Raw genomic sequence first — 27,060 nt, 5'->3', positions numbered from 1 at the left:
AGGACGAGGGGAGGACAAACAGACCCTGACACTGATAACATTAATTAGGCTTAAAATGTTAAAGAGAAACACATTCTGCCCCAATTTGTAAAAATTCAAGAATAGGTGAGAATGTCCCCAACATTCATCAGCCTTGAAAAGGTTACAGAAGTTATATCTGAGTCCTTGAAATTGAATCTGAACACATTGATCGCCTTTATCCACAAATTGGAAAAAAAGGTTGATGAAGATTACTCCAAAGGTTCCTGAGATAAAACCAGGAGTATCAAAAGAACCCTAAAGCACTGGAGAACTAGCACTTAGCATGGAAAAAAGTCAGAATGGTAAAAAAAAAGGTATCCATGGAGGAGCTCCAAGTCCCAAAACAATCTCATGACTACCAAGGACAAGAAAGGTCAATATCAAGTTCATGGGATTTCTTCTTGTTGTAGGAAGCTGTAATCATCTTTATTTGCCAAGGCCATTTCCTTACTTTGAGACCACACTTAATGGCTGAAGCTTGAGATTCCTTACATAAGGAGAGTTTGAATGCAGTCAATCACTGATAGGACAGAAGACTTGACAACAAATGGACCTAGCAAGTAACATCAAGGAAAATCTTCATACTGAGTCATCAAGGACTGGTACAATCAGCAGATTTCTACGGGATTTGATGGATGGTTGGAGATGGATGGTTGGATGGATGGATGGAGTGATGGTTGGAGTGATGGCAGTCTGCCATATACCCAGGCAGTGTTTTGACAACAAGAGCCTCACCATGGCTTCCCTTTTGTCCTGCCTAAGTTTATTTTGTCACCTGCTAGTCTAAGGGGAATGGGGTCAGTTCAACTGGAGCATAGAGATCTTTCACACAAACACACACATACATATACACAGTCCAGGACATGATACACACACCCAAGCGCACACACGCACACACACACCACTCACATATGGGTCAGGGGGTGCATGGCAATGCATGTCTACTGCAGCGCTACGTTGTGTACATTTGTTGAGGTGAATTATGTAGACGTCTGTGATCAGTTGGAATGTTTAAGATTCAGCTGGACATTCTCTTCAGAGGACAGGTTTGGGAGACCTTAGTCAGCAGTGGCTGCGTTTTTGTTACAAATGCGCGCAAAACTTTGACGATGTTCTACTGATGACAAAAAAACACAATTTCGCAATTGTAGTATTTTCATTAAATAAGAAATCACACCTGAATAAGTTTGTTTTCGTGATAAGTCATTGGAAATCAAGTTTTACACCAGATGTGTTCATAATTCAGCCATAGTGCCAGTGCTCATTATTAGCCATCAGAAAAGACTTCTGCGTCTTATTGAGGCGTTGGAATGTCAATCTGATACGCAACTTGCGGCTACTTATGTATGAGGCATTTTGGGGAAATTGTAGTGAGTAGTGGGTTCAACACTTTCGAATGACAAACTCAACTTTTGAGTTGCGATGCTGTGAGATCTCTGGTGGAGCCGGCTGGGTATTGTCCAAGGAGGCCAGTCGCTACAAATAATGGCGATGCTACTGTCTACAAGCCGACATGATGCGACAAAAATATTTCCATTGAAGCTTTGCGAAGTACACCAATTTTGATAAGGCTGAAAAAACACAGCATCCTAGCTCAAAAACATTTAATCAAAAAACATGAGCTTTTCTTAAATTGGCATGTTTCCAATAAGCAAATGTATTTTTATTAGCGCAATTTTATGCTCAATGGAAACGCAGCTAGTTAGTTAAAACAATGAGATATCGGTCAGAAAAGCTGATTCTTCAGTTTCAACAAATGTAGAGAAATAACACCTTCTTAGACTTTCACATGACTGTCAAAGTCATGTCAAATGGACTTTGACAGTCCATAATAAACCAAGACATTATTTCTTGGTTTGTCTGCAGTTTTGCTGAGAATTACAAATTATGACTGTGGGGCAGGTAGATTTCTTTGGGTGTCCAAGTCTTTGAAAGACTTGGTAGTTTAGAATATTGTCTTTCTACAGAAAAATAGAATTCAAAATGTTTGGAAGTGGCCTTCATAACCCGTCACAGGTTGATGAGCAGCAACAATTGCTTCTTGATGGGAAGAACTTGACACTTGAGCAGTCTATAACAAAGCTGGGTTCATGGAAAACAAACATTTGATTACAACCAAACAACCAACCAATCAAACTTTGCTTTTGATTATAACATTGTGTCAAAATCAAAGTTTATGCGTTTGATTATAGCCAAACGTGCAAACTTTAAGATTGAACTAGTTGTGAAATGTGTGTGTATGTGTGTTGTGTGTTTTCCAGGCAGGCCTGATCCGTGTCTCTAACGAAGAGTACTTGATCTCTCCGCTACCTCAACACCTGGCCGACCAGCACAACTACAGCGCCCCCTATGGCCATCACCCGCATGTGGTCTACAAGCGCTCCGCAGAGCACGTTGTTCACCAAAGATCGAGTAGCGCTGAGAACCCCTACGTCTCCCGTCATCATCACCAAGCGCAGACTCACCACGACTACCAACACGGAAAGCTGCAGCGGCAACACTTCTGTGGGCGCCGCAAGCAATGTATGTAAGGGAACTTTGTATTCCTTCTGTCGTCAACTATCCAGTGCGTTTTAGTTGGTTTAATTGCTGTTAGTGTGGACAGAGGTCAGGGGGTTTGGAAGAGACTCTTTTTATGTTCCACAATCACGTTTAATAACTTTGGGGAAAAAAATATTAAGAAACAACAAATGTTTTTAAATATGGCTATTGTAGCTAATGCATAAATTATCTTCTTCAAATGCACAACAAAAAAATTCTAATTTCTGTTCTCATTTTCACAACAGACTGACACAAAGTACTTTTTAGATATATTTTTCCTGGTTGCTAGGTAAGAAACATGCTTTTTATCATATAGTTTTCCACATCTACTCCTTATATAAAGAATTAAAACCAATAAATACAACAAAGCACACACAACAGAAACCATAAATAAATTGGATTATGATGTCTCTACAAACAAATTACTCTTTAAAAAAAATGTAATCTTCAGATTAACTCCTGGTAGACTGGCAACTGCTCACACTGAATTTCTGCAGGGGTGTCATATTAAAGGAGACTGGACAGAATTCATATTTTTATTTCTAAAATAAACCGGCAACTCTTATAATTCCCCTCCACTTAATTGACTCTTTGTGTCCTTTATATTTTGTCTTCTTAGATGCTCCCCAGCCTCCCGTAGAGGACCTCTTCATCTTACCGGATGAGTTTGCTGTGCCCGAGGTGGAGGAGCCCGGGCGGGCAAGGAGATCACCCATCAACTCCAACAGGGTGGGAGGTCTGAATGTGGAGACCCTGGTGGTGGCAGACAGGAAGATGCTTGAAAAACACGGCAGGGAGAATGTCACCACCTACGTCCTAACCGTCATGAATATGGTGAGTACTGGAGAGGTGAAGGAGAGAAAGGATGGGAGGAAATAATAATAGTTAAATAACACACACAAAAGTTTCCCAACTGCACCTGGCCTTTAATTAGAAGGAGCATCTGTAAGGAAAATGGCCACTAAGCAGACAGAGCTAATGCTAGAGAGCTGTTTACTCAGTTCAATTCAATTCAATAATACTTTGTTTATCCCAACGGGAAATTAAACATGGTAGCTCTTTCATCACTTGTCCAACTTGAAAATGCAAAGTGCGGAAGAAAAAACATGAAACACAACTGTAACGTGGAGATAACTTAAAAGTTTAACAGCAAAAGTTCTGTATAGTTTAGGCTGTGTCCACAAAAATTGAGCATCCCAGGAGACCAGAAATGATCATTTTTGAAACTGGGTTAAATTTCCAAATTTTTGTGTTTCCATGTAGCCAGGCGATTTTTTAAACTTTAATGTAGTAGCTTTGTCTTTCTCTGTCCACCCCACCTGCACTTCACTCTCACAAGCATCAAAAATGGCTCCGTTCTGTGTAGTTCGTGTAATTTTCTGGCAGTTTTACAGTGACGCCTATTGGCCTGGCATGCCTACTACAGCGTTTCTTTATGTTTCTACTGTAAAAAGCAAATGAAGTATGAACGAAAATGAACAGGAGTGTGGCAACATAAAAATGTTATGGAGTTGTCAATGGTTTGATTTTCTGCTGCTAACGATCTCAATGTTGTTGTAGGTTTCCAGTCTTTTTAAAGATGGCACCATTGGATCTGACATCAACATCGTGGTGGTCAGCCTGCTCCTACTGGAACATGACGCCGTAAGTGAACAAAAGTTGATTTAACTTTAAATTATTCCATGTTTCACTAGACACTACTAAAAAACTTAGCTACACACTCTCCCTCTTTTTCTCAACTTCCCGCTCTTCTTTTCCAGCTGGGCTTGAATATAAATCACCACGCCGACCAGTCCCTCAACAGTTTCTGTCAGTGGCAATCGGGTCTGGTGGGGAAAGGAGGTAAACGGCACGACCATGCTGTTCTTCTCACCGGACTTGACATTTGCTCCTGGAAGAACGAGCCCTGTGACACCCTGGGTATGAAATGTTCAGTATGGTAAAAAATATGTTTTTATATTATTTTATTTCATTTTATTTTATTTTATTTTGGTCGCCAATAACAGTTGGAGTGACTTAAGAACAGATGTCTGTCTTTACTGAACTCCCACTTGGTACTTTGTTAAAAATGAAGTCACTGGCAGAAAAATAAAAATCCGTATGATATGAATTAGTATTTTTGTTTTATTGTCAGTACTGATTGTGTCAAATTTAATGTAGCATTTTACCCCTGCAAGCAATGTTTTATGAAAATTGCCATAAAAACATGAGCATGTTTACTCTGTCGCTCTTGTTACGCCTCTGCTGAGCTTCACTTTACTCTGCAGAGTGCTTAGATAGCTATAGGCCTGTCACGATAACAAATTTTGCTGAGCAATTAATATATATATATATATATATATATATATATATATATATATATATATATATATATTAGAGATGTGCCGATCAGGTTTTTTCCTGCCGATACCGATCACCCAGGAGGGCCTATCACCAATACCGATCACATAATTATTATTTTTTTAATCATAAGCACTACGGTTACATTATGTGGAAAAAGGAACCATGAATTCACCTTAATTTAGATAAAATTTTTAAATAGCTTTTTCCAAGAAAAAAACAAAACAGGCATTGTGCAAATTGTACTGCTATCAATAATACTATCTTTAAGACTGAAAACATATGAAGGCTCTGAAGCGGCTAAATAATGCAAAAAGTCAAAATAAAACCTCTCAACATTGCCAAAAGATTCAAGTATAAAACTTAACATTCAAAGGCAAATACAGGTTCCATTACAATAAACAATCCTGGATTACTGAATGAAAACTTCCTGATAGCATGGCGGCTAGCTGATTACTGCTAGTTCTGATTGGCTGTTTCTGACGGAGCGGAGTAATTATGCAGAACAGGGAGGAGGCAGAGGAGATCGATTATTTTTTCAGAGATGATTTGTCTCATGTTAGGACAGCGAAAGTTTTAAAACGTATGTAAAATGTATTTTTTTAGGTTAGATGCTGCAGCTTTAAACAGAGGTTCAGTGTGAGAGTCACTACCAGGTGGAGCAGAAGCGGCGCTCCGTCTGTGAAATATTACTACCTGTAGCGCATAGCAGTGGTTCAACAGCGAGAGCAGAACCAGCGTCTTACAGTGCAGCTCGAAGACTTAAATAATTTTGCGGGTTATTTGTTTAGCTTTCTGACCGTCATGCTAATCCGGGTGAAATTAGCCGATTATGATCGGTGGCCAATTGATTGGCACATCTCTAATATATATATATATATATATATATGCTAACAAAAATCTGAGCGATTAATTGCCTAAAAAATTAATGCGATGAACGATATTGTTTCAAGACCTTTTGACACTGATTTAATGGAATGACTAATAATGCATGCGATTTCCTGCCTTAGATAGATACACTTTATTTTCAAAAGAACACATAACATTGGAACCGATAAACTAAATAAACAAAACAACCAAAAGCAAAAATAAAATGTATTCTCAGGCTCCATTAACAAAAAACGTACTTGAATAAAAACTAAGCAACATAAAGCCAAAGTGGAAATAAATACTGCATTAAACCAAAAAGAGTGCAGATTATGAAGTCTGTATACTATATTGCCCTTCAGTAATCACTAGATTTAAATAGAGAAGATGGGCACATTCGACTACCTAACGCAGTAGTTCACACTACACGATTTTTTGCCCCAATTTTCCCCTTATGACAATCTTAGAACGTTGGCCGATCTAGGATTTTTGCTGGTGATTTCGTAGCTGATCATCCTGTAGTGTGTGGTGTGTTACGGTAGATTGTCGTGGCCGCTCCGATCTAAATCAGGGGTTTAACGCTGGGAGTTTAACGCTGAATGTGACAGGTAGCCAATCAGAAAGAGCGGATTCTCCTCGCGCTTTCTGAGGGGAAAATACGGAGGGGAATCCCAAACAGCTGACCCGAAGTCCAGCGGACATTGGAGATGACATGTGGAAACAACATTAATATTTGTTCAACATTTCGTGCAAAGAATATAGAAATAACAAGGGGAGGAGTTGGAGCCAAATTGCTACCACAGTTGATAAACCCGGTAACTTTTCAGCTGTTCTTTGTTAACGTGACATAAATAGTTTATAATAATTTTTATTCAGTCAGGACTTTACGCTGACTCTAGCCACATGCATCAGGTAGATTCTAGTAAAGCATTGATTAATGCCTGGTTTTAAAATTAGTTAACTGGACTTGTAGCCATTATTTTGTGACCTTGTGGCTGGACACCACACGGCACGACGAACCCGATCGAACCGTTATACCTAGGATTTCTGTCAGCTAATGTGTGGTCTCTGAGGTTTTGAAAATGGGCCGACAACACGTGTAGTGTGCGCTGGGCATTACACTAAGGAAATGAGGAAGGAGGGTCAGTGGAGAGCACCGAAGAACCTTTTTTCATTCAGTGTCATCAACAGAAAGAAAAAAAGGCAGGAAGAGACAATAAAGACGATAATTAAAATGAGGTCGATAGGTTTAATTTATCGTGCAATTAATTGATTTATTGTTTATCGCTGTAAAAAATCCCAATATAATGTTTTTTTTTTCTTTGAACATTGTTGCAGATACATAGTTGGTGGTAGGAAGGGCTTCTTTGGGAACCTAAGATGCAGCAAATTGTCACTGCAGGCACTCATCAGTTCTACAACAGCTACATTCATCAGTTGGGAAACATTATTTGACATTTGAGACGTATCTCGGGCCAAAAGATCTAAGATTCGACTTAGACTTGTGAAAATGATTTTTATATACGCAAGCACATGAAAGGGGACTAACATGTTCAATACTGACCACGCAAATTGTGGCAACATGTCTTGCTAGGTTGATGCAGACAAAAGCAGGGTGTCCGTGCATCCTTAAGAAGTCTTAAATTCATGTCTCTTAAATTAAGACCTTAACATGTCTTAAATTAATTCAAGAAAATGTAAATTGGCCTTAAATACGTCAATCACGGGTCTTAAATTTGGTCATGGCAAACCTAATTTAGTCTCATATATTCTATGTAGCTTTTTTTTTCTTAGGTCTTTTCTATCAGACAAAAGTTTGAATTGCTCCAGATATCTTCACTCACTGTCTTCTGTGACTCAAGGCAGTTAAGGCTATCGGTAACAAGCTGCTAATACTTGCTAGGTAGCTAGCCATGAGAGAAACACAAAGCTGCTGACAAGAGCCATTAAAAGATTCCAGAAACTTCACCGTTTTAGTCCCCTGCATTATTTGTACCTCTCTGTTGTGATGAAGGTCTTGCATTTTATTTAATTAGGGTCTTTAAAATGTCTTAAAAAGACTTAAATTTATTTCTGTAAAACTAAGGCCTCAACAGTCTTGAATTAATTGAAAGACACATGTAAGTTGGTCTTAAATACCTTAATCAGAGGACTTAATTTTTTTCATAATGGTATCTAAAAGGTCTTAAAAAGCCTTAAATTTGTTTTGGCAAAACCTGCAAAAATCCTGATTAGACCAACAGGTAATCAGAGTTGACTTTAGTCAGGGAAAAATTTATTGTAATGATGCTCTCATCTGGACACCTTTAATCTGAATTCCACGGGACGATCCACAACCATCAAGTTGGGTTTATTGCTCTACATATTGTTTAATACTTTGTACCTTTGGAAGAAACTATTCCTAGGAAAAGTAAAAGATGAAAACAAAAGGGACCAATACCAAGTATCTGGGCTAGCCTGTTGAAAGTTAAACCCACAACTAGGATTTTTTTCCCCTAAAGCTGTCAGTCCTACTCCTGCTCAGATTGTTCTCATCAAGGAACAGGATACAGCGAGATTCAGAAAACGGAGAGGCTGATGTCGGATCCAAAAAGCAGCCGTGGTTCTTTACTGATCGACATTCACAGTCTAAAGAACAACACTAAATAAATTGGTTCTGACTTGTGAGGCTGCACCTGGACGCTCGTGTAAAATTCCCCTTCCTATAGGCAGCGCCGTACATATTTGACAAACGGTTTCTGCCTGCCAAACCTGTCCCAACAGAATGTGCCGAAAAAACTATGAAGAGAAAGTTGAGAAATTCTTATGTTTCACAATGGAGACTTGATGTAGTGAAATATTTGGTGTTAAATCATCTGATGATACCAGCACTTGACCTTTGATAATTTTTTTTGTTTTTTCTCTTCGTCTTGGAAGGTTTCGCCCCTATTAGCGGCATGTGCAGTAAGTACAGGAGCTGCACCATCAACGAGGATACAGGGCTGGGCCTGGCTTTCACTATCGCTCACGAGTCTGGACACAAGTATGTTTTTAAAAAAAATGTCACAATGAATTTAATTAACTCTTGTTTTAGATGTAAATCATTCTGCATTTGTGAGGCTGTTAAAATACATCTTAAAGGGGCAGTATTATGTAAAATCAACTATTTTGAGCTTTACATCATGTTATAATGTTATTCCCTCTTCAAACTCATACCTGGAGTGTTGCCTCGATTCTTTGATGCATGTTTGAGAAATCCTTTCATTCCCAAGGCAACCATTCATCAAAGCGCCTGAATGGACCTAGCTCCTCCTTCAAGGTTGGAGCTCCTCCGCAGAGCTGCAATTTCCAGGCTTCCAGTCCTCCCCATCAAATCACCCATTCAGCTCCTTCAGACTAGTCAGCAGCAATTAGCAAACACCTGGTGGTACTGCACATCTGCTGAGCTCATTATACCAGCTGCTTCTCAGTCCAACACTGGTAAAAATGTTGCTAAAGTGTTAATAGAGGAGTCATGTTGTGATGACTTCCTGAAGGCGGAGTTTCAGAAAGAGTGGGAGTTTCTTAAAGAGACGGAGGCCCAATTTCAAGGTGTTAAATTACAAAGTGAAATATATTTTAAGTCATATTTGATATATTATAACAACTGACGGTTACTTCATTGTGCTATAAAATGGCACTATGTGACTGGAAAACACGTAACACTGCTCCTTTAAGAAAGACAAAACTGGACCTGTGCTGGTAATGAATTGAGGGAATCAGTATTAAATGGGCATATTTACAGAAACAAATGTCCTCTAAAGGCATAACATTACTTGAGAACAGATATTTAATTTTGCTGTGTGGAGAAAATAAAATGTCAGAATGTTTATGTATGTAACTGTATTTTCCTAGTCAGAGCTCAACTTAATTTTTTTCTGTTTGTAGTTTTGGGATGATCCATGACGGGGAAGGGAACCCTTGTCGTAAGACAGAGGGCAACATCATGTCTCCCACTTTGGCTGGGAATAACGGGGTCTTCTCCTGGTCCACCTGCAGTCGGCAGTACCTCAGCCGCTTCCTTGGGTAGGCTCTACGACTTCAGTTTAACTTCGCCGCTGTTGCTTTTTTCATATTTCTGATGTTGCTCGTGTGCCATCTGCTCACCAGAACAGCCCAGGCATCCTGCCTCGGAGACGAACCCAAACAGATCGGTCAGTACAAGTATCCCGAGCAGCTTCCCGGCCAGCTGTATAACGCAGATACGCAGTGCAAGTGGCAGTTCGGATCCCAGGCCAAGCTATGTGGCCTTGATTTTGTAAAGGTAGTATCTCAGTGCTTTATTTTTTCTCTTTTTTTAACACTCGGGAGGGAAAAGGTAATTAGTTACAGTCATTTTCACTGCTTGCACACTTTTGTGAAAGCAAAGCATGCAGTTCTTGTTGTGCTACAACTAAAAATGTAATATATATGATTAGGATTTAATTGGTGTACAATTGTAAAGCTGAAGGAAAGTGACATGAAGTTTCCAACGTGTTTGACTAAAAATCTGAAAAGTAGGGATGCACCGATATGAACAATTGTTGCCGATACTAATATGCAATTCTAACATAGCCGTTATGGCCAATAACTGATATTTACCAATATTGTATATATATTTATTACCTACCAGTTTGGCACAAAACCACCGTCACATGATTGAACAAAAACCACATTACCAACACACACCTCTTTCCCTCAAACAGCGTCAAGGTGGAAGTAAACCATTGGTTGTTAATATCGGCCCAATTTTATTTAGCAGACTGATATGTATGTTAATGTCAATATATCGTGCAAAAGTGTGGCTTGAATTTGTATTCAACCCTTCCTCAATCATGGGGATTCCTGCAACCTATATGCGGAAAATCAACAGATCCCAGCAGTTTTTCGCACTTTTGAGTTTTTGAGTTCATTGTAAGTTTTCCATAAAAATGGTGAAATGGTTTAAGTGACTGTTAACTCCCAGTCCGTGATCGATTTGGCCAGTAACAAAAAGTCACATTTATTGTCGTTCAAAAGGGGCAAAATTACAAACTTTGCTAAATTCGTAAAATTTCTTGCAAATTTTTTAAAGTAGCTCCACAAAATCACAGAATTTTATTTGCAAAAACGTTTGCAAAAATCCTGGAAAAGTATGAACACTTTTACTCGGGACCTTAGCTCTGAACTTTTACTAAAATATCCAGATCTGTGATCCATATAATCATTCGAGGACTCCTGAAGATTCATCCGTCATTTTTACAACCTGAAGTCTTTGGAAGCCCTGATGTCAACTCTGAGCTTTAAACCACGGCTAATTAAAGCGGCCCTCTGTGAGCTGTAGGGAAAATAACCTATAGAGGCGGATTAGTGCTGTTTTCATTCTGATTTCCTATTCATGTGTCTCTTTGTCCAACTCGAAGGTCCACTAGACCCTGCTGTAATGAGAAACAGCAACCTGTGATCATACAGGAGCTTAAACTGTCTGCTCTGCAGCTCTATAGCGCTCCAAACTGGAACCCTATTATTTATCATGATCTGGAAACCTCCCACCTTTGAGCCCACATTACAAACATTGCCCGCTCACGCAACCGCCGCCCCTCGCCCACGATCGCCGCTTTGACATAAGCCTTTACAATCAAAGTGCATTGAACGTCGTTCATTCACATGCAAATTGGAAAACAAGCATTCCTCTTGCTGCGTTGCTGGGAAGTTGACTCCACTAAACCGTCCATCTGGAGATTAGCACACGTTCATGTCGTCCCCTGATCGTCGCCGCGTCTCCTGCCGTCGGCCTTTCTTAGACGCGTATGAGACGGTGGGTGGCAGAACCTTATTAAAGCTGGATTTGGGGCACCCCCGTTTCCTGTCCTGTGTTGGTTTTGCCGTCACCCAGCTGCTTGATGTCAGCCGAGCCGAACCGCGTGAGGACAAAGAATCAAACAAGCAGGTCTATTTTGGTCCCGTCACTCCTTCCCGGATTGTTCCTCTGTCGCAGCCGGGCGAACCGCCAGCGACTGTCGCCTGTCTTTCGACCCCAGATCTTCTCCTGCGCTCACCCTGCCTTTGTTTTGTCGGGTCAGATGACACATGCAATTATAGTCGCTCTTCATTAAAAACGTACATTGATTTGGTTTGACACCGAGTCTTTGTGGAGATGCCTGGTGTAGGTGGTGGGGGGCCTGTTGACAGGGTTTGGTGTGTTTGTGTTCTGGTTGGGGAACAATAAAAGTAGGTGACATTAAACAGGGAAGCACCGATCCACTTCTTTCACTTCCGATACCAATGTCTACATCTGAGGTTTAATATCGGCTGATACCAATCCAATACAGAAAAACTGCACTGAATAAATTTTTTTAAACACAGACAAAAATGTACTGAATTACGAATGTATCTGATAATTATGCACCAGTACAGCACACTTAATTACACCATTAGCTTATCAAGCTTGGTCAAACACTATAAAAATAAATGATAAAGAAACTGAAATGTACAAAATCAATAGGCTGTAAAAAATAGACTGCAACAAAATTTCTTTCAAATGGTTCAGAAAGTGCAAAGGACTTCTAGATATAATGTTGAATAATTAATAAAGCCTGACATCGCTCAGAGCACAAAGAATAGAATTAGACTGAATAGATTCATTCTTATGGTCTGGGCACACTGTCACCAAAACCCAATTTAGAACTTTTTTTCAATATTGGGGCCAATACAGATATTAATATCAGATCTAAGATTAAAGACTGCAGCCAGCTATGTCTTATTTTGGAATAAATGTCAAATTTTTTTTTTGTTCAACAGGACATCTGCAAGTCTCTTTGGTGTCACAGAGTGGGACATCGGTGTGAGACCAAGTTCATGCCGGCTGCAGAGGGGACCACCTGTGGTCCGGACATGGTGAGCATCCACTTGTGAAGGATCACTTTTAGACATTTCTAGCAAAAATCTTCTAACATTTTTGTCAGAACTTTAGTAATTCTGACAAGTTGCATGTTAGTGACATTGCATGTTATAATCTAACCTGTTAGATAATTACCAGGTTGCAAGTAGGGCTAAAAGAGAGCAAACATTTAGTTAAAAAATGGCATCTTAACTCGGCCTGTTCATCAAACTTAAGTCCTTAAAAAGAAAATAACGTTTTGTTTTGTTATTTTTTGTACGATGATCACGCTCTAATGAAAGAAACGTCTTAAGTCAATTCAGTTCTGTTCTTCTGTATCAGATCGGTATCAGTCGATACTAAACCTCAGATATCGGTATCGGAAGTGAAAAAAGTGGATTGGTGCATTGCTACTTATTTTTTTGTAACTTTCTTTTTTTGTAAATTCTTTCTTGATTTTACTTAATTTTAATACAGAAGATAAACAACACATTCAACAACTTGCTTGGTAACAACATTTACATCAACTATTTTTCTATTTAAATGTCCTATTTTGCCCATTTTCTATCCATTTGTAATTCTGAAAGTTTCAATCTGTATGTCAGTTTCTCCATCCTAGACATTTCGACCACTATTGAAGTCCATAGGTTCCTTGATGGTGTTTCCACTTTCCTTCAGATTTTCAGTATTACTTTCTTTGCTGCCATCAGCAGCATTTTTACTAAGCGTTCATCACTTTCTTGAATAATACCCTCCGAAAATACTTCTGGTCTTACTGGAACTTCAAAACATTACTCAAGATATCACTTGATATCCACATCTTCTCCAACAGTTCTGTTGTGTTTTTGAGCTGATTGCTTTTAAATTTTGGTGTTATGAGGCTCTTCCAGGCAAACTCTCTTCATGTCCAACAGAGTCTGCACATGCTCTGCCATTTTATATCCTCGCTGCATCCCTACCTTACCGTATCACTTCCCATCTACTTTACAATCACGCGCCGCTCAAGCACCAGACCGTACGCTGAAGTTTGCGGTTGTAACGTGACAACATGTGAAAAAGCGTTCAGGGTATTGTAAACACTAAGCCCGACCTTATTTCAAGTGTAGTAAGTCGATATTTTGACAAGTAGAAAGGTGGTGATGTGTGAGAGTGGCTCTTGGCTTCGGTCAGCTGGGGAGTCATGCACAATGGATGTGTGTTGTGCATGTTTTGGCTGTTGCTGCAAAAAAAAATTAAAAAGAGGGGCCTGGGTGTCCAGGTGTAGTGCTGGGCATTTGTCCAACTCCTGAAACCCAGACGAGACACCCGAGCGCCGATAAGTATGAGCTATTTCTGTCCTCTTCTCCATTCTGTTCCTCTGGTCTTTTTCTTCCAGTGGTGTCGGAGGGGTCAGTGTGTGAAATACGGCGAGCACGGCCCCAGGGCCATCCACGGCCAGTGGTCAGCCTGGTCCCAGTGGTCGGACTGCTCCAGAACCTGCGGAGGAGGCGTCATGTTCAGAGAACGATCCTGCACCAACCCCAGGTTCGTACGCACACGCACCCAGACGGTCCTGTTTGATTATGAAGCAGTTAATCACATCCACTTTCACTGCTCCGAAGCCGATTAGGTTGCCAAACAGATGAGGAAATAATTCATCCTGTCACACAGCTGACAGGAAAAATCTGACTCGCAGTTGTACCAGAAAGTCATTGCTCAAGCCCCTTTTGTCACTAAAGCGTTCCTTTTATGAACACCTGAAAGTCCAGACTGAAGATCTGACTCTCAGAAAGTCTCCTGATGGAACGCTGACTTCAGAAAAAAAGAAGCGTTCCATCAGGAGACTTTCTGAGAACTTGTTCACTCGCAAGTACAAGTCCAGGTCGGATCTGAGAAAGTATGTCTCCCTGTTAGCCAAGAGCTCTGTGAGCGTCGTTACAAGAACAAAGGGCATTGTTAGCTTTAATGTTGTGTTGCACAACAGATGTGCAGTACCTTGTTGGTACAGAGTACGCATCTAGATTTATGCGATGTTTCAGATCTTTGTCTCGGGGTCAAACAGAGTGACAATCACGAAAAAGTACTAGATAGATTGCGCTCCTAATGAGTTCTATTTGTGGGTATTTTATAACAACCAAGACTCACATTAGTTAAAATACTTTATGCTATAAACCCCTGATGTATTTTGTTGGGATTTTATAGGGAAAGAGCAAGACAAATTAGCATAGCTATGCTTAGCAGATGTAAGAAAGGATACACGGTTCCGATCTTTTTACAACTTATAATCTGAAACACATGGTGTGCATTTGTCAATACTTTGTAGAACCACCGTTTTGCTGCAATTACAGTTGCAGGTTTCTTGACGTACAAGAAAATGTTGTCCATTCTCATTTGCTCATTTTTGTCTGCAAAACAGTTCAAACTCAGTCAGACTGAATGAAGATTAAGGGGAGATGTATTTTTTATTGCAGACTACATGAAAATGATGCTGTTTTTCCAGCGCTAATGAGCTAATAGCAGAGCTATTTTTTCCCGTAGCGCTTTAGCATTCTCGCTAACTTCATAAACGTTTAGTGCACTTAGGATCAACTAGGCAAATTTTTCCAGAGAAATTCTAGAGTGCAAATTTTCTTGACTATTTTGTAAACTCTCAGTTCAATAAAGTTTGACGTTTTGGTTATCAACTGTTCAGCATTCTTCATGTAGCCAAATGGCTATATTCATGTTACTCTCTTTTTTTCATTAAAAACAAGAAACACAGACACGAAAAACACATACAGTACAAGTAATAATCATAAGTACAATATCTAATGCCTTCATAGAACTTGTAAACTATAAAACTAAAATTACATTGCTTGATAGTTTTAATCTTTTAAAGTCTTTCCTGGTGCAGTGTTTTAGTGTTAGACAAACTAATATTTATGATTAGTGCTTTAGGGTTAACATTTTAGCAGCTAACTTTTTAGTTAACCGTGCCTACCGCTGTATTCTTCCACTTATTTTTATCTTACCCAGTGAGTGGCTTTTACCACATTTTGATATTTTTGATTTGCCAAGATGATGTGAGCTGTTTCAATTCAGGTTCCCATAAATTCGGATTTCCTAATTTTGTCCATTTTAACACAATGCCTAGTAATGTACAGGCTTTCTACTACATCTTTCTCTTTGGTTCTCTTTACCGCTGGGGCCGACAGACTGATGGGGCTATTCTGTCCATCTCAGCCGACTCGTCTCCTAATCCCCGTGAAGGATCAAAGACGCTTTCCGAGGCTGGCTGCTTCTCATATGATACACATTATACACCGTGACTGGCAGACCGAAAAAGGGCCACAAAGCCTTCTAAACCGGGTTAGCTGTCAAGTCCATTTATCATTCCTGTGGCGTTAAACGGAACTCCGCAGGAGAGCCTGCTGACTGCAGCTGCTAAACTGTGAGTTCTGGGATCAGCAGGACAAGTTGGTGGACGGACGATGGTGAAGGGTAAACGTAAAATCCAATGAGGCCAAGTCATGATATCATTGTAAAAGCTCTGGTGGTTTAAAACCATGATAAAATAGTCATGGAAAAAAATAGGACACCCCATTAAATACGAGGTTCCTTTCCTTTAGCCACCTACCAGTCTCTGACTTCGCTTTGTCGAAGGTTTTGTCCCATTTCTCACTCTGACAGCTGTGAGATGTTTTAGGCGTTTTTTCAGTACAGATCTGGGCTCTGTCTCCATTCCAGGACCAATTCTTTTTCAGCCAATCATTGGTTGATTTACTGGTATGTTTTGGGTCCAGCTCCCATGTAAAATCCACGGCGAATTCTGTATTGCTATCATCTGCCAGCTCAATGCTTCACACTTGGTATGTGGTCCTGAAACAATGGATTTGATTAATGTCAAAGATGTCCTCTGTTCTGTTGTCCAGAAAATATTTTGTCCAAAGAACATTGTTGTATAAGTCCTGGTTTTTGTCCATGCTCTCTCTGGTCAGTCTGATACTCGTCTTTTTCATAGAGGTTTCCTCTTGTGTCGTTTGATGTGTGCCGTGACTTTCTGATTATACCTGCATGCGATGTCATACCGACATAGCAGAACCCGCTATTTGTCCTGTGATGGCATTTTACAAATTTTAGACACTTCTTTTGACATCCTGTCATCTGCTCTTAAGGTTTGTTTGGCATTTTAGCAGATGTTTTAAAGGTCCTTCACTTGTAGACGGTGGCAGTTCACCAAAAGACGTGTAAGGTGCACAGCAAACATCTGAAAGAAGGTTCTTGGTCAGATGAGAATAAGATTAACCCTTGTGTTTAGAAATGGGGTCCAACCGACCCCACACACGTAAAACTTGTATCATTTGCCACAGTCCACTACGTTTGCCTCAGTCCTCGCACACACAAGGGTTAAACATTTTAACCAACACCAACAACCAACAACTATGACGAAGATTAATTTGCACTGAAAATTGGAAAACCGTTTACAATACCTTCATCTTCACAAATACGGACATTTTTCTGTTGTCTATTACATGAAATCCATATAAAATAAATTACAGAATGGACAGTTGTGCGTGATAAACTGTCACTGTAAAATATGCCACTTTCTGAAGTGCTGTATTTTAATTTCTATGCCCAAAGACCACCTTTCAGGTCAAACACTGTCAATTTATCTCTCGTAAACAAACCTGGGAGATTAGCAGGTTCATGAATTTGACCCAGCTTTGTCGGGAACACATTTTGTCAACACCTCCTTTTAGCAGTGGCACATGACGACTCTTACTTGGACCCTGCTTTAGTGGAGCTTCCCAGTCGTCTTCTAAAGCTCTTTGCTGTTTTGGGGCCATGGAATGTGGATGTATTAGCATGTGTAAGAAGTGGAAAATCCTGAGAGGGACCGGGAGGGAGCAGGTGAGTCACAGAGAGTGCAAGAGCAGACACGATGACCCTTGACCTACAGGGGTTTCCGCTTCTGTCGCCGGGCAGATTTACCAGGCTACTGGGACATCTAAGCACCCTTTTGGGGTCATGAGGTTTGCACACTTGAAAACTTGTTGAAGGCAAAGAGGATAAGGAAGAGAGAAGATCCAAGAAGTTTGGCAAAACAAGAGTCTGGAATCAGGAAGGAGGATCTAACGCTCCTTTCTGATCAATTGAGCGCTCTAATTAGGAGGACTTGACTGATGGCGTATACGGGGGAGTCCCCCACTAGCCAGCAGTAAGCACCTTACCATATGGTTTGTGTTTGTGTGCGGCTGAGTCTTAATAGGATCAGAACTATGAAAACCAGGGCCAAATCTCCCGTCTCACTAAAGGGAGGAAGATCGGCGCAGAGCAGGTATCGCCCATGCTTCCAAACCTTTCAGCATCTCCATCACCGTTGGCAGCAAAGACCTTCTGTGATCGAGTCCAGCTCTAAATGGATCCAATAAGCAGCTGAGTTGGAGGGAAAAAAAACATACGCTGTCATCCTGAATGTGTGCTTCCCGTTGCTGTAGACACAGATATTTCAGAAAATTAAAAGGGCTTCTCTTTCTTGTCCTAAATATTTTTTTACAAGCAGTTACTTTTTATTGGACACAGTGCGGTTCCCCAGGCTGTGTGGGTGTTTATGTGCATGTGCAATCCACTTTAGTAAACAAGAAAACTCAATTTTCTCTGTTGGTGGTTGTTTGAGAATGCCTAGCAGGACTGAAGAGGGCCTGGGAAGTCAGACATGGCATCCTGGTGTTTTCAGACAAAAGGCTCCTGCCATTTGTCTAACAAGTGGTGATTTTTCAGATAAAAAGAGCTGGTATGCATTGCTACGATACTTCAGATGAAAATTTTTCTCTTTCTTTTTTTATCAACCGCTGATGAATTAAGTAAACAACTTCTGAATTACTGCATTCACATGCTTGAGTCAGAACAATTTTAAGATTGAAACTCCAGAGGTTTAAAGTAAAAAAGGTTAACCGTTTCCTAACAGACTATACGATTGTGTAGACGTATACCGTATGTCCACAAGTGAGAATATTCAATACTCCCAAGTATTAATTTTCTTAATGTTCTTGACAATCACATTTTTATTCATTGTTACAAACCATATTTTAGTAGATTCCAAAAGCAATACCAAAACCATTTATTTAGCATATATTCCTGAGTTGTCAGTAACATCCTCTCTTTTCTGTAACCCAATCATTTTGATTCAAGTTGAGTTAGCTCTTCATTAATGGCCATTGGCAGACTGCCAGAAATGCATTGTTAATAAAACTTGTATCCCCAACCCAGGCCCCAGAACAATGGTAAATTTTGCCCAGGCTCGACTCGTCTCAACCAGCTGTGTAACACCAGACCCTGCCCTGCCAAAGCCTTGGACTTCCGGGCCCAGCAGTGTGCCGAGTACAACAGTAAACCCTTCAGGGGCTGGTACTACAAGTGGAAACCTTACACCAAAGTGGACGGTAAGGTGGTCTGTTGAGGAATGACATGCACTTGTATTGTTCTTTTACCTTGAATGTACAGAGAGTTCTACAAAGCCCAGGGCCTACTCTTTTATGTTCTGTGTTCCTCTGTTGGTCCAAATCTCTTTTCTAAAGTGTTTACTCCTTGTAATGCCAAACTCTACTGTCTCAATGATCAGAGCCACAAAGCTGCAGGAAACTATAGCTATGGGTAATGTGCATGGGAAACATGTAGCCACCTGTACACTCAAACAAGGGGAAGGATTTAAAAAAAGGAAGCCTGCAGGCCAGCTTTGTTACACAGAGAAAGGAGAGAGAGAGAGAGAGAGAGAGAAAGAGAGAGAGAGAGAGAGTGTGTGTGTGCGGTTAGGAAGAACAGCGTGTTGGCTGTCATCCCAGGCCGGTTTTAAACTGTTGATGAATGGAGGGGACCATGTGGAGAGGAACAGATTCTGAAATGCTTAATAGGACGCTGGGCCAAGTCACCTTCACCATCATTTGTTTTAATCAGAGGCGGCTGTAGAGGCCTCTGTCTGATAACTGATCTGAATTTTTTTTTAAATAAACCAATGAGCCCACCAGAGTTGCACAAAGTGTTTCTGTCATTTCCATTTTAGTCCCCTGGAAAAGCTGCTCAGATTCTGCAACAGCAAAACTCACCAGGTCTTAGAAGAACTTTAGTGCATTTACATGTTCTTTCTCTTCCCTGCAGAAGAGGACATCTGTAAACTGTACTGCATTGCAGAAGACTTTGACTTTTTCTTTGCCATGTCCAGCAAGGTGAAAGATGGCACCTCCTGCTCTGACCATAGAGAAGGTGTCTGCATTGACGGAGTGTGTGAGGTAACTTGGTTTAATGTTTTTTGGGGGGTTTTTCTGCATAGGGTCGGATACAGGTTGAACTGACCCCATTTACAGTGTTTATTATGGGCTATATGGGTGGTTGCCCAGGGCGGTATTAGAAAGGGGTAAGATCCTCAAGAACTAGAAAATATAATACATCTTATCTGTCATGTTGTGCCCTGAACAAGTTTGCTACTACTTGTATGCACATTTTGATTGGTCGAGGGCATGGCAGAAGGAGGGGCTTGTCCTTCCTTCAGGGTATTAGTGATGGTTCTCACAATTCCCATAAGGGCCATCACTGATTGGCCCTGTGGACTCATTTCAGGTTAGATAAAAAAATGTCTACCTGTTATCCAAAATTATGTTTATATATAGTAGTTCTAAAAGTACAGTATGGGAAGTATATATTTCAAAATCTGTTGCACATGTCTCTGTGACATGTCCTGTTCAATTTTAGTTACGAATGAACAAATCTTTTAGAAGGGAAACCCTCCCCAACACACACACACACACACACACATATATATATATATCAGTGAGGTTCATAGCTGGTGAGGCACCGACTTAATTATAATCGGATTTACAAATCTAGACCCCTGCATGTTATTGTTTACATAAGGAAATTTCGCGCACGCGTACAATGCTGGAGGGCAAAAAGACTATTCTTTAACGTGATGCTTAGCCGCGCCGCAGAATAATTCCGTTATCTCAATCAAACTTAGACAGGTAGATATTATTAATTTCGTGCTGTGCTTAACAGCAAAGGGAGAAACCGTTAAAGTACAACTCAAAACCACGTTTTTCTCGCTCTCTGTATCAGCGCAGCTACTGTATGGCTATATATATATATATATATATATATATATATATATATATATATATATATATATATACTCCTCCCCAGGGAGACTGAAGGCTGGAATTGAGTTAAAAGGGGCAAGCAACTAGTTTCCTGTTTTTTTTTTTTTTCGTTCAGTTGCACATAATATCTATCACACATATTTGTGATTTCATTCTCCCCCCCTCCCAAAAATCCTTTGGTTTTAGCAGCTGTCTGTACGTTTTTGAGAGCTGCTTTAGTGAATGTTTGACCCAGAAACCTGTATAATGGAGCGAAATGCCCTTTTCAGGCTGTGGGTTGTGACCGTCTCCTGGGCTCCAAGGCCTCCCTGGATGCCTGTGGGGTCTGTAAGGGAGACAACTCCTCTTGCAAGTTCTTTAAGGGCCAGTACACCCTGCAGCACCGGGCTAACGGTAAGCTCCACTAAAGTTGTGGTTTTTCTCTTGCCGCTGGTAGTCATACACCAAGTATTAGCGAATAAGAGAGAAAGACTTGCATGGACTAAAAGGCTGTCTTTAATTTTCTTTTTGCTATTGAACCTTAAGTGTGTTTCCTGTCTTTGTTCCCAGAGTATTACTCTATGGTGACAGTGCCGGCTGGAGCTAGGGGCATTCACGTTCAGGAAATGGAAGTGTCCACCAGCTACCTGGCTGTACGTTCCCTCAAGAAAAAGTACTACCTGACTGGGGATTGGACCGTGGACTGGCCAGGGAGGTTTTACTTCGGTGGGACCGTGTTCGACTACCAGCGCTCTTTCAACAAACCGGAGAGCCTGTATGCCGTCGGTCCCACTAACGAGACTCTGGTGTTTGAAGTAAGTCACCGCTGCTACTGTAGCTCTGTTTTAACTCTGGGCGTGATGTGGCTTTGAGGTAGGAATAAGTTTGGCTTTAGCTTTGGCTGGTCTACCCCCTACCCCACCACCCCACTCAGTTATATAAGATTGATATATTTAACAAGAAGTATTTTACAATAAAGACATAATCAAATTCAAATTTCTCTACTTTTTGTGCTTAATTTAGAGGTTTTGCCAATAATTAAATTTTATAAAGATTAATCTCTCAGGGCAGGGATTAATGTTTTTAATGCAGGATTGTCCCGTAGTACTGCCAGCTCCAGTGTTAACACAATCACTACTTCAGGTTCATGTTCTTGTTCACACAAAACCATAGATACGTCCCCTCTGGCCACCGACCTCCTGTGCTTTGTTGAAGGCATGTAGCTAATGGAGCGAGTAAAGTCCTTAAGTCAACTGCCCTGTCCAAGCAGGGATGAAAAGTGTAAAATCAGATGGTTGCCTGGAGTGAGATGTTCTCCACAGCACACCCGATGATTTATGAGCTTTTTATTTATTTTTTTTCTTCCTTCATTCACATTTGGAGTCAGTGGTTTGTTACAAACTAGAGCTTGGTGAGGAGCACTTGTCTGTACCTGTCCTAAAACAGCCTATTACGACGCTGGACAAGCGCATTCCCTAGACGACAAAACCGACGTTCCACAAGTGGCCGAGTCATGCAGAGGTTTGAGCGAACGGCGCGGGGTTGTGGGGGAAGTTCCTCTGCATAACTTTGTCAGCAGAAGTATCTATTTTCTCTTGACCCCTGAGCCCTGGCCATGAAAACAGAAGTGGAAACCAGCTGAAGAGCAGACAGTGAGGTGATATTCATGTAAAAACTGGTCTGCACTTTGTCCCTTGGGCTACCGACATGGTGCGGTTAGAGCTGGAATGACTGGCCGCCGTGAGTTATATTTATTTCTAACATGCCTTAGCGGTCACTTGTTTGTCTGTCTTGAAACATCCGAGTGCTAATGTTGCTATTTTGGTGAAGAGAGTTTGGTCTGTGGCTTAGGGTGAGTTGCTGTTTGAAAAGTGTAGCATTGTCCTTGGTGACCCTTATTGAGATTTCAAACTCTTTACCCAAAGTTTATTTCCACCTCAACAATGCCAGGTTTCAGGGTGCTGTGGTGGCACAGGGGCAAAGCACAACCCATATATTGAGGCCTTAGTCCTCATGCCGGTGGTTGCAGGTTCGATTCCTGGCCTGGTGACATTTGCTGCATGTCTTCCCCCTCTCTCATAACCGTTTACCTGTCAAACTACTTTCAAATAAAGGCCACTAGAAAACAATGCCAGGTTTCATAGGCAATGTCAACCATACTGCTAATTATTATGAATATACCGCAATATCATACTGGAAGCAATAGTTGTCCAAAAACAGAAAACTAGAAGTATTATTCCATTAAAAATATTTGTGGAATAAAATTTTTATTCCACAAATAAAATATTTGTGGAATAAATGTTTTATTCCACAAATTTTTATTCCACAAATAATAAATATTTATTATGTGAGCAATGGTGCTCACATTACAATATGTGAGTACCATGGCTGTAAGGTGCTGGATTGTTTATTATTGCCACTAGGTCTGTCATGATCGCAAATTTTGCCGGACAATAAATTGCCCCAGTGACAGCATTAATTTAAATAAAATATTTAAAGGTTTAGTCCAGATTTCTTTTTTAAGAGAAGTTCAGTTCAGTCAATATTGGTAACAGTCCACTCACCTGTAAGTCAAGTTAAGTTTACTGTATAGCACATTTCAGAAACAAAGTGCTATAAATTACAAAAATATATTACAGTCACCAGTACTGAAATAAGTAATACATTATATTCTGCCACTGTGAGCTTAACAGACCTTCAGACTGGTGAAAGCTAACATGCTAATTAGGTTCTAAGGCTACATGCTAACATCTATCTCTTAGGCAGGGATTAAAGTGAAACAGCTGTGTGAACAGTTGAGCCGTTACTGAAATTCTTCCAATCGACACTGGAGACTTCAGTGGTGTTAAGTATGAGGCGGAGAACGGCTGGAAGACGGCACGCGCTTCCTGGATGGCGGCACTGTAACTGACAAGCTAACTGTGAGGATGCAGGAGCATGGCGACATAACCTCTGAAAGAGTCAGCTAAGATGGGGAAAAATACTTTACATTACATATTGTTAAAATACCCATCATACTTTAGAAAGTGATGTTACATCAGACTTGGCACATCCGGGCTTATGATGCCTTACAAAAGTATTCATATTCGTGTTACAACAATCAGCAAAATAGATTTTATTTTAATCTTAATTGAAAGATCAACAAAAACACATATATTTGAGATGGATGGAAACTTCTTTTTCATTATTATTATTACTTAAACCTTATTTTGTTAATCATCATTTCGATCACATACTGTATATACCATGACATCAAGTAAGGCAGCAGTTTAGTAGAGGTATGAAACACTGCCACCTGCAGGTGGGAGTTAGCATCGCTTAAACTTGATGTTTTTGACAATTTTGCGAAAAATTTGCAATAAACTCAAAATTGGCGTGAAAAAAAAACATGAGGATCTCTTGATTTAGCGTCAATTTCCACGATCCTGGATGTAATTTGGCAGCATACGTTAAAAAAATACTTTGATTTAATTAATGAAATATTATCTAGGCACACAATTGTTATATTGTGTCCCTCTGGTGTATTGAGGGGCCACACAACAAGCTGAGGTGAGCCTGATTTGACACATGGTTTTAGATCAAAACATATTTATGTGTTACAATATGCATATGTGGAAACTATTCATATACATTTGAAGTAAGGCAAAAATAAAAAAGAAAACCGTTATACATTATTTTTTTTATGTGTGAGTCTCAATCGAGTATCTATACAGCGTAGCACCCGGAGATCATGCAGATGATGTAAGCATAATCTGCATTAGTACATCCAGTAATTACAAAAAGGAGACAGAGGTTGAAACAGAGATAAGAACGGACAGACGGGACGGACGGAGAACAAGATTAAAAGATTAAGAATTCTGCAATTGAACTTTTTGCTTTTTGGATGTGATGAGTTAAGGTCAGAGAACAAGGTCTTTGGCTGGGAAGTTAAGAGTTCTTCCTAATGCAAATCTTCATCTGCTTCACACATTCTGCCATACTGATGCTGTGACATTTAAAAGAAAAAAAAAAAAAAACAAGGACGGTGAGGGAGGATGTAAGTGCGGATCACTCACAGTTCCTTATTCAGTGTGAAACACTGAAGGAAAAAGCACATGTTGTGGAGTGTGAGTGTAAGCTGTGACAAGGTGCTCACATCTGCTCAGCTGGCGGAGGAGTGTGGGGGGGAGGTAGTGATGGGGGTTTATTGGGGTGGTACACGAGACAAGGAGGAATTAGCCGCTGCCGTCGTGTAACATATGGCTGCCTCTGGACGTTTCGGTGGACGCTAAGCGGGATTATTCCCTCGTGAAATTGAAATTCTTGTGGTTTGGCAGGGCAAGGTCATGCCAGTCCAGAACACAACTTAGTCAGCCTGATGTCTGCACCCGACAGATTGTAATTCATCTTCATCTCGTGTGTCTCGGCGATGTGTGAGGTTGTCGGAGTTGTGAAAATCACGCCACTGTGATCTGCTGTTGCTATGCAGTCAGATTAACACCAGCATTACATCCTCTCTAATTTTACACAGGCAGTGCAATTTTTAATTCTTTAAAGACGATTTTTTTTTTTTTTAGTTTCTTGATTGTTTTATATGTATTGTGCTGTCATCTTAGCCATATAGTCATTTTGTAGGAATTGTCCCCTATGATCTATCTACTGTGTCCCAAGTGGTGTTGTTTTATGCGACATGCAAATCTAACCTGCTAAACGACTTCAGATTATAGAGGAGGCTTTTTCTAGCGCCCATTCCAAACAACGTTATCTGTTCGATCTTTTTGAATTGTTATATGATCATTTAGATTAAATACACCAAGCAATGGTTGATAAAGTTTGACGTGGCTCTTTGAGTGCTCATGTGGACACCACCTGAGCATCTTTAATATTTTCACATTAAAGATGTGAAAATATCTTGTTTGCCTCACATTTAAAAAACTTAAACACTCAAATGTGTTTTAGATATGAACTTGGTTCACTGATTAAATGTGTGATACCAGTGCAGCAAGTAATGCGGAAATAGAAGCACTGATGAAGAATACTGAAAGCTAGCTAGTTATCTAGGTAGACGTCAACAACTAGCTAGCTAGTTTCATCAGAAGAACTATGAATGCCATGAGTTAGCTAGGTAGTTGTAAGAACTGTCTTCTTCTGAGCCAATTTTTAAAATGTTTTTAATACTGTGTATTTTGTTTATTTATCTCAAATCATCTGTATCTGTATGTAAAAAAAAAAAAAAGCAATTACTGTTGCTGCTAAAAGCCCACGTTTGCATACAACTGAGTAACATCACATTGAACACTGCTTCCTGCCACAAGCTCTTCCAGAGTGTGTGTTTTCCTTGCAGAAACATGGAGCTGGTTTAATGAAAGCTTCTTCTTTCACAGCAGATTAACAATTCTCACTTGACCCTCTGTCTGGCAGCTAGCCAGAGGGTCAAGATGGTTGACCTGAGTAGGTGGAAGCGCCTCAGGACTAGTTTCAGTGTACAGCTCCAGTGATTGTAAGTTAATTGGTTCTGCAGATATAACTGAAAGCTGTCCGATGTTAAAGGTCTGGTACATACTGGTAGTCTTTTATTTATCACTTGAATGTAAGAGGAAGTTGACCTTGACAATAAAAAGTATCGCAAATAAATATGTCCTTGGTTTAATGGTAGGCATGTCTGCTTTCCTTCTTCTGTTAATCTATGCTGGAGTTGGAGGTGGAGTAATGTTCTGCAATGTTTCCTGAGTCATGTTTTCAAGACACGTGACCCGTTGGTCGTTAGTCTCTTCTAATGGGTTATATGATAGAATGGTGGATTTTGGGGTTCAAGGACCTGGTAAAGTTGTACTAAGATGTGGGTTTTAGTTTATAAGAGAACTGTGTTTTATTTCTCCTGAAACCTTTCTGAGTGTTTTCTTGCCTGACAGATCCTTCTTCAGGGAAAGAACCCCGGGGTGGTTTGGGAGTACACTCTGCCCCGCACTGAGAGGAAACCTGAGTACAGCTGGGGTGTGGTTCGCTCTGACTGCTCTGCTCCGTGTGCTGGAGGTAAGGCTGATTCTACATCACCTCATAACAGAGATGCAAATCTTTCAATGTCAAGCGATTCGATTGAATTTCGATTTTTTTTTAAGGTCTCGCTTTAATTCAGAAACGATTCTCGATTCAGAAGCCAAGTTTTCTATTCAAACGGTCTGGATTGAACATTTATTTTAAACAGTTCTGTAAGATTCCATACTGTATCAAATTCCATCTAAATAGGTTTGTGCATGAAATCCTGCAACTTATATGAGCAGTATTAGGTTAGCTTACAGGTTCTAAGGTAGGAAAACCTGTTAGTGGGTTATGGACACGGGAAATTTTACATCAAAGTATATTCATATG

At 40.3% G+C, this 27,060-nt stretch overlaps 1 protein-coding gene across 2 annotated transcripts in view; it reads left to right on the top strand.

Moving 5' to 3' along the window:
• The window catches only part of adamts18 (ADAM metallopeptidase with thrombospondin type 1 motif, 18), a 67,885-nt gene that overhangs the window by 25,577 nt on the left and 15,248 nt on the right, over nt 1–27,060 (top strand). Inside the window, exons 4-17 of one of the 2 annotated variants that reach the window (XM_008404874.3) lie at nt 2,283–2,544; nt 3,182–3,396; nt 4,123–4,206; nt 4,323–4,482; nt 8,686–8,791; nt 9,676–9,813; nt 9,898–10,051; nt 12,547–12,642; nt 14,001–14,149; nt 18,854–19,026; nt 19,739–19,869; nt 21,003–21,126; nt 21,283–21,527; nt 26,604–26,724. In XM_008404874.3, the coding sequence (XP_008403096.2) occupies nt 2,283–2,544; nt 3,182–3,396; nt 4,123–4,206; nt 4,323–4,482; nt 8,686–8,791; nt 9,676–9,813; nt 9,898–10,051; nt 12,547–12,642; nt 14,001–14,149; nt 18,854–19,026; nt 19,739–19,869; nt 21,003–21,126; nt 21,283–21,527; nt 26,604–26,724 (2,158 nt within the window). Of the gene's footprint in view, nt 1–2,282; nt 2,549–3,181; nt 3,397–4,122; nt 4,207–4,322; nt 4,483–8,685; nt 8,792–9,675; nt 9,814–9,897; nt 10,052–12,546; nt 12,643–14,000; nt 14,150–18,853; nt 19,027–19,738; nt 19,870–21,002; nt 21,127–21,282; nt 21,528–26,603; nt 26,725–27,060 lie in introns of those variants that run through there. The other variant, XM_017304165.2, reaches the window with a different exon arrangement.

Source organism: Poecilia reticulata, chromosome 3, assembly GCF_904066995.2.
Source record: "Poecilia reticulata chromosome 3, P_reticulata-male-v2, whole genome shotgun sequence".
NCBI lineage: Eukaryota > Metazoa > Chordata > Actinopteri > Cyprinodontiformes > Poeciliidae > Poecilia > Poecilia reticulata.
This window is presented reverse-complemented; position numbering and strand designations above follow the sequence as displayed.